The sequence below is a fragment of the Pundamilia nyererei genome, unplaced genomic scaffold (genome assembly GCF_000239375.1).
Source record: "Pundamilia nyererei isolate P.nyererei 1_Seehausen unplaced genomic scaffold, PunNye1.0 scaffold00014, whole genome shotgun sequence".
Classification (NCBI taxonomy): domain Eukaryota; kingdom Metazoa; phylum Chordata; class Actinopteri; order Cichliformes; family Cichlidae; genus Pundamilia; species Pundamilia nyererei.
The window spans coordinates 3968361-3979239 of NW_005187415.1; the positions used below are offsets into that span (position 1 = coordinate 3968361).

The 10879-nt window shown below is 37.9% G+C and overlaps 2 protein-coding genes across 2 annotated transcripts in view; one reads left to right on the forward strand and one right to left on the reverse strand.

Annotated features, from left to right (window-relative positions):
* The first annotated feature begins 1631 nt into the window (after window positions 1–1631).
* LOC102193239 (aldose reductase-like) lies at window positions 1632–7094 on the forward strand. The gene is made up of 10 exons (XM_005725198.1): window positions 1632–1818; window positions 2705–2872; window positions 2993–3109; window positions 3202–3279; window positions 4147–4269; window positions 4990–5096; window positions 5406–5487; window positions 5656–5739; window positions 5833–5915; window positions 6010–7094. The coding sequence occupies exons 1-10, from the start codon at window positions 1753–1755 to the stop codon at window positions 6050–6052; spliced, it is 951 nt and encodes a 316-aa protein (XP_005725255.1). The 5' UTR covers window positions 1632–1752; the 3' UTR covers window positions 6053–7094.
* Window positions 7095–8864: 1770 nt separating this feature from the next.
* akr1b1.1 (aldo-keto reductase family 1, member B1 (aldose reductase), tandem duplicate 1) overlaps window positions 8865–10879 on the reverse strand; it is a 4098-nt gene continuing 2083 nt past the window's right edge. Inside the window, exons 4-10 of the mRNA XM_005725199.1 lie at window positions 10552–10629; window positions 10329–10451; window positions 10107–10213; window positions 9912–9993; window positions 9450–9533; window positions 9111–9193; window positions 8865–8991 (exon numbers count right to left, since the gene is read on the reverse strand). Coding sequence (XP_005725256.1) covers window positions 8949–8991; window positions 9111–9193; window positions 9450–9533; window positions 9912–9993; window positions 10107–10213; window positions 10329–10451; window positions 10552–10629 — 600 coding nt within the window. The 3' untranslated portion in view covers window positions 8865–8948. The remainder of the gene's footprint in view (window positions 8992–9110; window positions 9194–9449; window positions 9534–9911; window positions 9994–10106; window positions 10214–10328; window positions 10452–10551; window positions 10630–10879) is intronic.

A 10879-nucleotide genomic window follows, 5' to 3' on the forward strand; every position in this document is an offset into this window, starting at 1 on the left:
ATACACAGTAGCTGCTGGCTCCCGTAACTTTTCTCTTTGTGTGTGTGTGTTTTTCTTTTTTTCATATGGCTATCTTCTCCCTCTCTTATCTTCGTCGCAGAAGTTGAATGGCTCAGTTAAAGGTCTGCGAGGTTTTATCTGATTTCACCAAAACAAGTCACCTTGTATTTGTTCCCTCTTTCAACTGTCTCTGAAGGTTTAAGGCCGGTGTGTGCTGAACAATGCTACACATCCTCTTTAAGAATTTAGTGTAAGAATATAATGAAGATCTCCTAAAAAAAATAATCCTAGAAACATAAAACAAAATTCTTTAAATATCACATCCTATGTCCAGTCAGTGTGCTTAGAATAATTATTGTAAATTGGAATTAAAATGTAAATGTGAGCATGAGTTTTTGGGCGCCTCAAGTTAAAATATCAATCATTTCATTTACTGTAATTACTGCGTACACTGACAAATGTCTAAAATTATGGAACTGTATTTCCTTTGAGCCTCAGTTGGGTGATTTGAGGAGACTGTTTCACAGATTTGTAAAGCGTAACGGTGCCCTCTAGTGGTGCAATGGTAGACTCGAACAAAATTGAAGAAAAAAGCAAAGAGGTTTTATTTTGCCAGTTAGTTCTGGAGTTTGGTTAGGTGACCATATGAATGCCACACTACAAGACAGAAAACAAAACTGTGCAGGTATCGTACTATGCAAAGGTCTTGACCTGTCCCTCAATGTCTTTATATTTTTCTTCCAATGAGTCACACTCGGTTGTATTTTTTAGGTGGCCTTGGACAATAGTTCTCCAGATTTTTCTGAACTGTTCCATATTATTTCTTTGGATTTTGGCTCCCTTTTCACTTATTTGTCAGACATGTCCTTTTACCTCATCATAATAATTATTCGAGCATAAAAAAGGCACCTAACTCAAGAGATGAACCAGTATTGTTCCTGCACATAACAGTCAACTTGGCAAAAAAAACAAACAAACAAAAAACCTAGCTAAATGTTGTGTTTTTATGCTATTTGTTATTGGCAGCCTGTCAAAAACTTTGTTGCAGATTCTTTAGTTAAATCTATTAAAAATATCCCAAAAACAAGGTGATTCGTGTTACCCAAAAACTCGACATATCTTGGCGTGGTGTGCAGTGTTTCCTTTATTGAGCACAAGTTGCAGGCCGAAAAACTAAATTCTCCGGCTATTGGAGACTAACTGAAATTATTTCTGAAGACTACTTAAAGAAACTACCAGAAAGGCTGCATTAAAAAAAATAAAGGTGGTGATACCACATACTGACTTAGAATTGTACAAACTGTCTTTTTGTTTCATTTTCATGTATGCTTGTTCCCATTTTCCTAGCAAAATATAAAGAAATGAGGGGTAGTATGAGATTTTTGCACTGTACTACATGTTTTATTGTTTGTTTGTTTGTTTTTAGGTCAGTATTTTCTGGAGCATTATCCATAGTCCTTCAGTATTTTATTAATATTTATTTCTAAGTTACTTACGATTGTAAAGGTACTTGAGCTTCCCTTTAAAAAAAATGTCAATCAATGTAAAATGATGCTGCTTATCAGTAAATACACTGGAAGGTGCGTGCGACTGCCGCCTGTAGCACATCCTGCAGAAAAGAATTAAAAGACATCATTAATCGATCGATCGACGGTGCTAGCGATCTACTAGCTCTCTGCGGTGCACTTGGCATTTGCTCTCGCTCCTCGTCTGCTTTCAACCACATTCAGGTTCTGCTCGTTCACTACAGAAATGGCAACTTCAGTGAAACTCAACAGCGGTGCACAAATGCCCATTTTGGGACTGGGGACGTGGAAGGTGCGTCTGCTTTCATTTATTATGCCGTCCGACTTTGCACAAGTTTGTAGTTAGCCTTTTATGTAGGCTAACATGCCAACAGAAAATATGGTTGGAGGACGAATAATGGCCGTTTAAAACAAGTTTCTATCGTATTATCTTTCGACATTTCGAGGTAAATTGCATATACCGTCTACAGAAATTACTGCTCGACATTATTTTCACTTTAGGACCCCACCTTTGGGAGTGGAGCCAACCTTGGCCGAGTTTCTAGAACCATGACAAAGTCTGTGCGAAGCTGGGGCAGTCCTCTAATGCCCCACGTTTGCTTCACTGTTATTCAGTGCGCAGAATCAAGAGTAGTTTAAGGATTTGTTACAAGTCGTGCTACGTAACTGCTGCTGAGACACAGCTGATACATTTACCCTGCTTGTGTAAACAGTAAGGGCAGCAAGTTTAATGTACTTGCAAGCTGAGATCGCTGTATTCTCCTTTTAGATATAATGAATATTAAATGTGTTGACCTTTCCTTCTTAAATAAAGGATGGAAATTGAATTTGTCCCCCAGATGTTGCTTTTAGCTAAGTGGGTATAATGGAAAAAGTAGCAATTAACAGGAAAACAGTTAGACTATAGCATCACTGGACGAAAGGTATATGTGAAGAGGACACGAGACAAGGGCAGTGTAGATGTAACCTATTTAGTGGTCCTTTCCCAACAAGACAAAATCAGGAACTGGAACTCGTGTTTTCTAAGTTGCATTTTGTGAAGTGTGCAAAATGTTACCTGCATAGAGACAACAGGTCCATGTATAAGTCTACCATGATGTTTTGGTACAGCAGTCTAAATGATTCTTTTAACTGCCAGGGTGAAGTACCACAACAGCTAACCATCTCTTGTTTGTTAGTCTCCACCTGGCAAAGTTGCCGACGCAGTGAAAGCAGCCATTTCTGCAGGTTACAGGCACATCGATGGTGCCTACGTCTACCAGAATGAGGTAGAGGTGGGTGAAGGTATCCACACTATGATCAAGGATGGTGTGGTCAAAAGAGAGGATCTTTTTATTGTAAGCAAGGTGAGCTATTGGTGCAAAAAGTACCTTTTTTTGTTTGTTTGTTTGTTTGTTTGTTTTTTTTAAAGATTTTATACTAAATTGATGACCAGTGCGTGCCTTATGTGTGCTTTCATTTCCCAGCTGTGGTGTACTTTTCATGAAAAGTCCTTGGTCCGGAAGGGTTGTGAGAAGACTCTCAGTGATCTTAAACTGGACTACCTAGATCTCTATTTAGTGCACTGGCCCATGGGTTTTAAGGTAGGACCACTTTTGTTTTAAACATAAAAATATTTTAACTCTTTGCTGCCCTCATCTTGTTTAGTGGCATATAATCCTTTGTCATGTTACAGGCAGGTGATGAGCTTTTTCCTTTGGACAGTACAGGACAAAGCATCAGTGATAACACCAGCTTCCTGGAGACATGGGAGGTAAGTTAATAAGACTGTGTGGGATAGATTACACTTTGCCATACTTATAGTGCTGTGCTAATAATTTTGTGTATGGTGTGAGGATTACAGAGGTCAAAGTATATCACTTTAGTGACAATGGCAGACTTCATTTTGTTTTGTGGAGGTAAGAAATTGCGTTGCGTCTCAAACCAGGAAAAACTGCACCCAGAATGTGTGACAGGGTCAGTCATTTTGGATCAGGAAGGATCGTGGTTTAAGGGAAAAGATGGTCATGTTATACAGATACACGGCACTAACATTTATCAGAAATGTCTTCATTGGCACATTATTTCCTCAGTCCCATCTGCTTCCAATCAGTCAGCATTTTTTATGCAAGACAGTTCTCCTTGTCACGCTGCACAATGGGTAAACCACTTCCTTGACGTTGACAAAAATGAAATAATGAAATGACTAGCCCAGAGTCCTGAAATGAACCCAACTGAGAACTTGTGGGATTTTCATTGAGGACAAAGTTATGGCCGAGGAAACCACCACAGTTATCAAACAGTGAAAAAATATGGGAAGAGAGAAAAAAAACAATTCTGCAGATATACTGAGGTAATTACAAGAAATAGGCCTCCACTACTTCCAACTTTCTTTTTTTCCTATAGCCATTAATAATTTCATTATTAATGAAAATATCTTTTCTGCTTCAGTGGTTACTTGTCTGTAATTCTGATTAGTTACTTTTATTTATTTTTTTTAATCTGTTTTTAATTTTTCAGACAAAATCATCATCTTGAAGGAAAAAAGGGTTTTATATCATTGCATATCATGCATGCTCACACCAAAAGTCCTTGTGCACCAAAGTCCTTGTGTTTATTTTTTTATCCCAAATGTTCTCAGGGAATGGAAGAGCTGGTAGATGCTGGTTTGGTCAAAGCTATTGGGATCTCCAATTTCAAAAAGGAGCAGATTGAAGCCATTCTCAACAAGCCAGGCCTCAAATACAAGCCTGCCAACAACCAGGTATGCTAAATGATTTGTATTGTATAAAATAACCGTTTCTGTATGTTGTTGGAGTTGGCTGTTGTAAAAGTTAAATACTCAGGGCTATGAAGGAACAAGAAAACATTAATGTTTCATGCTTGCTGTTCTTAAAGGGCAAGAGGCCGTAATAGCATTATCTGTCTCCTCCTGTGAGGCCTGAGGAAATAAATGTCTTGTTAGTTCAGGATGGGCCGCAGCAGTTTCCCCTCAGGCTGGGCCAATTAGTTGAGGTGACCTTATATTTTTGTTTGTTCTCAGAATCATGGTTTACCATCAACGTCACGTTGTGTCTTATATTAGATTAAAGCACAATTCTTTTCCTTTTTGTCATCAGAGCACAGCAGTGCTATAGCTACTTATCAGGAAATTTATCACTGAAAATGATGCCAAATGGATCCAGCAGACTCTGAAGGCTTATGGTCTTGTATCTTCTTCTAAGCCAGTACTAAAATACTTCATTTAACCATGCTAAGAGTCTTTATATACAAATATTAGTCCTTTGACAAGACATTCAATGCAGAATTTTTAAGTGAAGCTGTTTTTCCTTCTCTTTTCTTCAGTCATTTAATGGAAATACTAAAGTGGTAATAATAATAAATAATAATAATAATAATAATATGTGCATGTTTTGAAGGGGTTCACTGACATGATACATGCATAGATTGATTACTGGTATTTGCTTCTCATTTTTCCCGCTAGGTGGAGTGCCACCCATACTTGACCCAGGACAAGCTGATCAACTACTGCCACTCCCAGGGTATCTCTGTGACAGCTTACAGCCCCCTGGGATCCCCTGACAGACCATGGTCAGTAGGCATGGCAAATATGTTTGCCTCAAAATGACTTCAACAGGCCTTGAAAAGTGACCAAATACTCCACACTCACATTGGTTGATTCCCTTTATAATATTTATCAATACTGTTCAGCGTATTATATCCCTTTAGCGAGTTTCAACTCATGACTCTTGTTCCTCTTTCTCTCTGTGGCATATGTTGTCACGAGTTTGATATTAAGTAACAAGCCAATGAGACCAGGGTCTCATTTATTTATTTTTTTACAGAATACACTATTTTGTACACAGACAAAATCTTATTGAACATGTATTGAAAATGCAGGGCTAAACCAGAAGATCCCTCACTCCTGGAGGATCCCAACATTAAAGTCATTGCTGAGAAACACAAGAAGACACCTGCTCAGGTACAGCTGTCCTTCTGGGCAGAACATGCCACTGATATATTCTATTTTATTTTGAGTAACTTCTATCCAAGAGAAAAAAGTAAAATCAATCTGCCTGTTGTACTCTGGAACATTATATTGAGCTTAATCACCTTATCACGTTAATAGCCTGAATTCTTTTATTTCCAGGTCCTGATCCGCTTCCACATCCAGAGAAATGTGATTGTGATCCCTAAGTCAATCACACCGCAGCGCATTCAAGAGAATTTCCAGGTCTTTAGCTGGGGAGATTGATTATCCTTCCATTTTGTTACTTAAACTTCTTTTGATTGGGTCATTATTCTTATATTTTATACACATTTGCAGGTGTTTGACTTTGAATTAACTGAGGAGGAAATGAAGACTATACTGGGATTTAATAGGAACTGGAGAGTCTGTCCAATGCAATGGTGAGACAGGATAATTGTGTGCGCTTTAAACATAGAGTTGTGAGTTGGATAACAGGGAGTCATTTTTTTCTTTTCTCCCTCTCTCTCTTTGTAGTGCCACAAAGCACAAGGACTTTCCATTCAACGCTGAATTCTGAGAGGAAAACTGGAAAGTTTCCACATGTTAACGCTGGGTCTTTGTTATTGCTTACTTTCCTCTTCTTTGTGCGTTTATGCTGTTGGGTTATTGCATATAAAATCAATCAAATCTGGAAAAAAGTTCCCACTTCACACTCAAGCACGTGAAAGTTATTGTACAAAAGAAGTCAGTTGACATGAGGGGTTAGGTGGAAACACTGATTTTTATTTTTTTATTTATTTTATTTTTTTCATGGAATGACCCTGCTGTAGCTTTGACTCCTCTTACATTTCTCAGGAAAAACACCAGCTTCCTGTGTTACCACTAAAGTTTATACACACACTCCAAAGATGACTTGATGCTTAATTTGATCTTTGGGTTATTCTAACATATATTTATGTTTTGGATTTTGCACTCCTGTAGTGGCATATTGGCATTGAGCCTTGGGGTGAAGTAAACGTATTTGTTAAGTTACTGAAGAGAATAAAACAAGCTACTTAAAAATCATAGACTTTACAATGTCATTTAGTTTGTAGTTTTTCATGTCTAGTAGTGTCACATGCAAGAGCAATCTTAACTACCTTTAAGCTTTCATATCCAACAATTTTTAAAAATGTATTTCATTTATATAGAAAATTTGATTTAATTTGCATTAAACGTGAAACCTGCAGTCCCTGACAGAGGCAAAAAATGGCGAATTTATAAACTTATCTCTGTGAAGCACATGTTGCCTTAGAGTCATGCCATACAGTATTTGGTGCTTTGTATTCGTGTGTATTACTGTGTTATAATGGTGTGGCTTTTGCTTCTCATGCTCGTTTTATGGTCGAGCAAAGCGAGCGCGTTCACTCCACACTAGGGTCTGCCCATCTATCTGCAGTGAAATCTATTGTCAGATGGAGGCAGTGTACAAGTTATGTGCTACAACCAGTCTGTAGGCCACTCTTTCTTGTGTTGTTGCCGTTCTGCGAGCCGGCCGTAGAAAAGAGCGAAGTTGTAGGATACAAAGAGCTGACGTTAAACTGAGTGTTTAAAAACAATTAAAAGTTTTACTCCTGCCATTGTCTGTGCTTTTCATGCTTTGTTTTATGATCTTTGAAGTTTATTTACTGTTCTCCGTTTCCCATGAACCCCTGTGTTCCGTATTCCGGCGCACTTGTCAACCAGCTGTCAATAGCCAGTCACATAAGTCATCCGCTTCCAGCGACATACAGTCAGGATCTTCGAAGACTACCCTGCAGCACGCTTGTGAGAGCTCTTCTCCCCCTGTGTGACTGAAAATTGTACACGGATAGATACATTTGTGGGACTAGAAATCCTGCTTCAGTTGTTGCTAGTTTAATAAAGTCCTGTGGAAGAGAATAAAATAATTATATTTAAAAATAAGAAGAAGGGACCAGCCCAAGCAGAGATTTATTGTATTCAATTCAGGTTTATTTAACGTTAACGGAGATTTGCCGTGTTAATGCGGTTATGGTGTTTACGTCATGTTAGTGAGATTAACGCTGGCAGCACTAGTATAAATAAAAAGAAGCACAATGAGGAACTGTAAAATGTACAGCTCAAATTGGATCTACAAAAAGAATAAAAACTTCATAAAAGAGTTTATGAAAGTTGGCTACACTATTGTATTTCGTGAATCTGTTCACTCCCATAAAGTGATGCTAGCATTGCATCACCACACAGAAGTAGCAGTACCTTTTTGGTCTTTTAAAAAATAGTTTGTCTTATGAATGATTTATGAATTAAACACTCTTGGCCCACAGGCAACATGTTTAACATTCAGGGCATATAGTTGTAGAGGTTTCTGTCATGTCAGCAGGGTGCTGTCATCTTGTTGCTCTTGGGCAGCAAACTGCATATTTTCTTATTACACTGTCTTTTCATTTTTTTTAAATTATGTATTTATTTTAAAATGCAGTAACACAAAAGACATCAATGTCTGATAAAATAAGGAATAGAAGGGGATTTGACCTTTCACCCAAGGGTGAAGCAATCCTTTCAGGAACCAAAGCAACTGGTAAAATTAAAACAAGTTTATTTATTCCCTCAGAGCAATGGTATACAGTTAGGATTCTCTTCTTAGGGCACGTGATTTAAATTTTCATCTTATTATCAGGCAACTTCAGCATTTAATGCCCAGCTGATCATTTAATCATTAGTGCCTCTAATGTTTCGAGATGACTGAGTTATGGGATATACACGTAGTCAAACTATGCACCACAATGAACTTGTACTAACTTACAGAAAATGGACACTATATATTTTAATGGGAGGAAAGACTGATTGGACAGTTATGATCATCCCTTCTGGCAGTGAGGATGAGTGCACCTATTAAGGTACTCACATGTAAAAGCCACACCTGCCAGTGGTTTCCTCCCAAAGTCCTACATAAGGTAGTAGTGTCTGACACAATAAGAGATGATGATTGATTTACCAACAAAGTCCCCCAAGCTCCCAAAAGTAAGGTGCTTTTTTCCCCCCTTTCTCCTAAGAAAAAAAAAATACCATATAGGTATGAAAGGACAAATGTTTGTTGTTGTTTTTTTTTTTTAAATCATGTCAACAAGAAGATGCTGTTTTTTGTACTGATAGATCTACAGTTTAATTACTGGCTTATTTTGTGCCTTTTCATCCATAATTTTAATTACATGGATTACAACATGATGCATTTACAAACTGTAAATTAGTTCTGGCAGAACAATTTGACATTTTCAGTGAAATGCTTCTCTCTTAAAATGCCTCTTAAAAAGCAGCTGAACTCACGTTCATCCAATGCAAACACAAATGTCCTAACAGGATTTTTAAAAAAGCCACACAAAGTTGCATTGTTCATTTTATTGATTTATTTTTAAATTCTGCAGGAAACATTCAAGCAAAACTGATATAAACAAGGCATGGTGAACCATATTAACTTAGTATTCTGCATTAAGGGGAAAGTCTTTGTGTTTTGAAGCCCTGGAAAGAGAAGACAAGAAATAGCCATTACTTGATAGCACAGTTTATTTTAGAATAATGCCACGTCTTTGTTTTTTCTGTATCCCCTTTACCCTTAATCTTCCTTTATTTTTACTCACCACTGTAATGTGAAGCCTCTCCAGTCCTTATTCAAGCTGAGGATGTCCTTCATGTCATCTTTGCTCAACTTGAAGTCAAACAGCTGAAAAAGAAAGAACCGAAAAATAACTTATAACCTGCACAAACTATATGAGCTGCTCTATGGAACCCAACACGTATAATGAAAATCCAAATGAGAACATGGAAAAATAAACACAGTCCATGACCTAAATTCCCCCAACAATGCAGATTTCTACACAAATAAATCTAAATATGATAACTGCTCAGTGTGCATACACTATATTAGCTAAAAAAGACTAAAAGCAAAATCTGCTCATGAATATTTATGATTACTGTACCTGGAAGTTCTCCTTGACACGATGGGGTGTTACTGACTTTGGAATGACAACCACATTTCTTTCGATGTGGAACCTAATCAGAACCTGGGGATATGGTTCAAACGAGCAGTGGTCATTCAGTTCAGTATTATTTAACTTTCCCATGATTCAAATATTTTTTTACTAAGCCTTCTAATCCACCACATGACAGTATTGATTTTCTTCTTGCTGACGTCAGTAATTTAACTTTTGAAATGTTGCATTGCATAACTGTAAGCACACAGGTTTTGGTTTTCCACGGGAGACAACATGCAGCCAATAACTAAGATATTCAATATTAGTTAAATACTGCATCTCGTTGTTCTCTGGTTGTGCTGCACACTCGTGATCCTACTGTCTGATATCTGACCTTTTACCCAACATGAGATGTCTCATTTAGAAATTCAAATTTCAAAATTCCTGACTTGTGTAATTCCTCAGTACCTGTGCTGGAGTTTTCTTGTACTTTTGAGCAATGGCCTTGATCTTAGGTTCCTCCAGCAGCGAGGGTTCATCAGATGAAGCCCTTTAGTAGAAGAGGACAAGAAAAACAATGTGACACTGTTAATATCCTCAAGAAGTAAAGCTGATTATACTCCTACATTAGCTTTGTTTACAATAGATTGTACATCCTCTTACCAGGGTCTGTCAGGGGAGCCTAGAGGACTGTATGCTGTCACTGTGATGCCTTTTGAGTGGCAGTAGTTGATCATCTTCTCTTGGGTCAGATATGGGTGGCACTCAATCTAAGAAAACAACCACATTTCGGGGACTTTGTTTTATTTTTATTTTCATTTCATTTTTTAACAGTGCATGCCTCCAGAATTCAAAATAAATAAAAAACAATTTTGCAAAATCTACCTGGTGGTTGGCAGGCTTGTGCTTGAGGCCAGGCTTGTTAAGTATGGCTTCAATCTGGTCTTTGTTGAAGTTGGAAATGCCGATAGCTTTGACCAAACCAGCATCCACCAGCTTTTCCATGGCCTTTAAGATAAATCATAAACTGGTTTTAGCACAGCATATTTTAATTTGGTTGTCAGCAAGTCCACGGGATTATCACTGTGCAATAAGTCATTTATATTACCTCCCAAGTGTCCAAGAAGTTGCTGTTGTCAGAAATAACCTGCCCATTCTCATCCACAGGAAAAAGATCATCTCCTGGCTGCAGTGGCCAAAAGATGTGTTCAAGACAGTATTAAATTTAGACTGCATAGTTCAGTCTGATAATACAATTCAATTTTATTTTATTTATATAGCGCCAAATCACAACAAAAGTCGCCTCAAGGCGCTTCGTATGAGAAAAACCCAACAATCACATGACCCCCTATGAGCAAGCACTTTGGCGACAGTGGGAAGGAAAAACTCCCTTTTAACAGGAAGAAACCTCCGGCAGAACCAGGCTCAGGGAGGGG

What these genes read in the sequence shown, in the direction of transcription:
- LOC102193239 (XM_005725198.1), top strand. Translation starts at nt 1,753, where the DNA reads ATGGCAACTTCAGTGAAACTCAACAGCGGTGCACAAATGCCCATTTTG. An exon ending in TGGGACTGGGGACGTGGAAG is followed by an intron (nt 1,819 to 2,704) that starts GTGCGTCTGCTT and finishes CTTGTTTGTTAG; the next exon opens with TCTCCACCTGGCAAAGTTGC. An exon ending in ATCTTTTTATTGTAAGCAAG is followed by an intron (nt 2,873 to 2,992) that starts GTGAGCTATTGG and finishes TTCATTTCCCAG; the next exon opens with CTGTGGTGTACTTTTCATGA.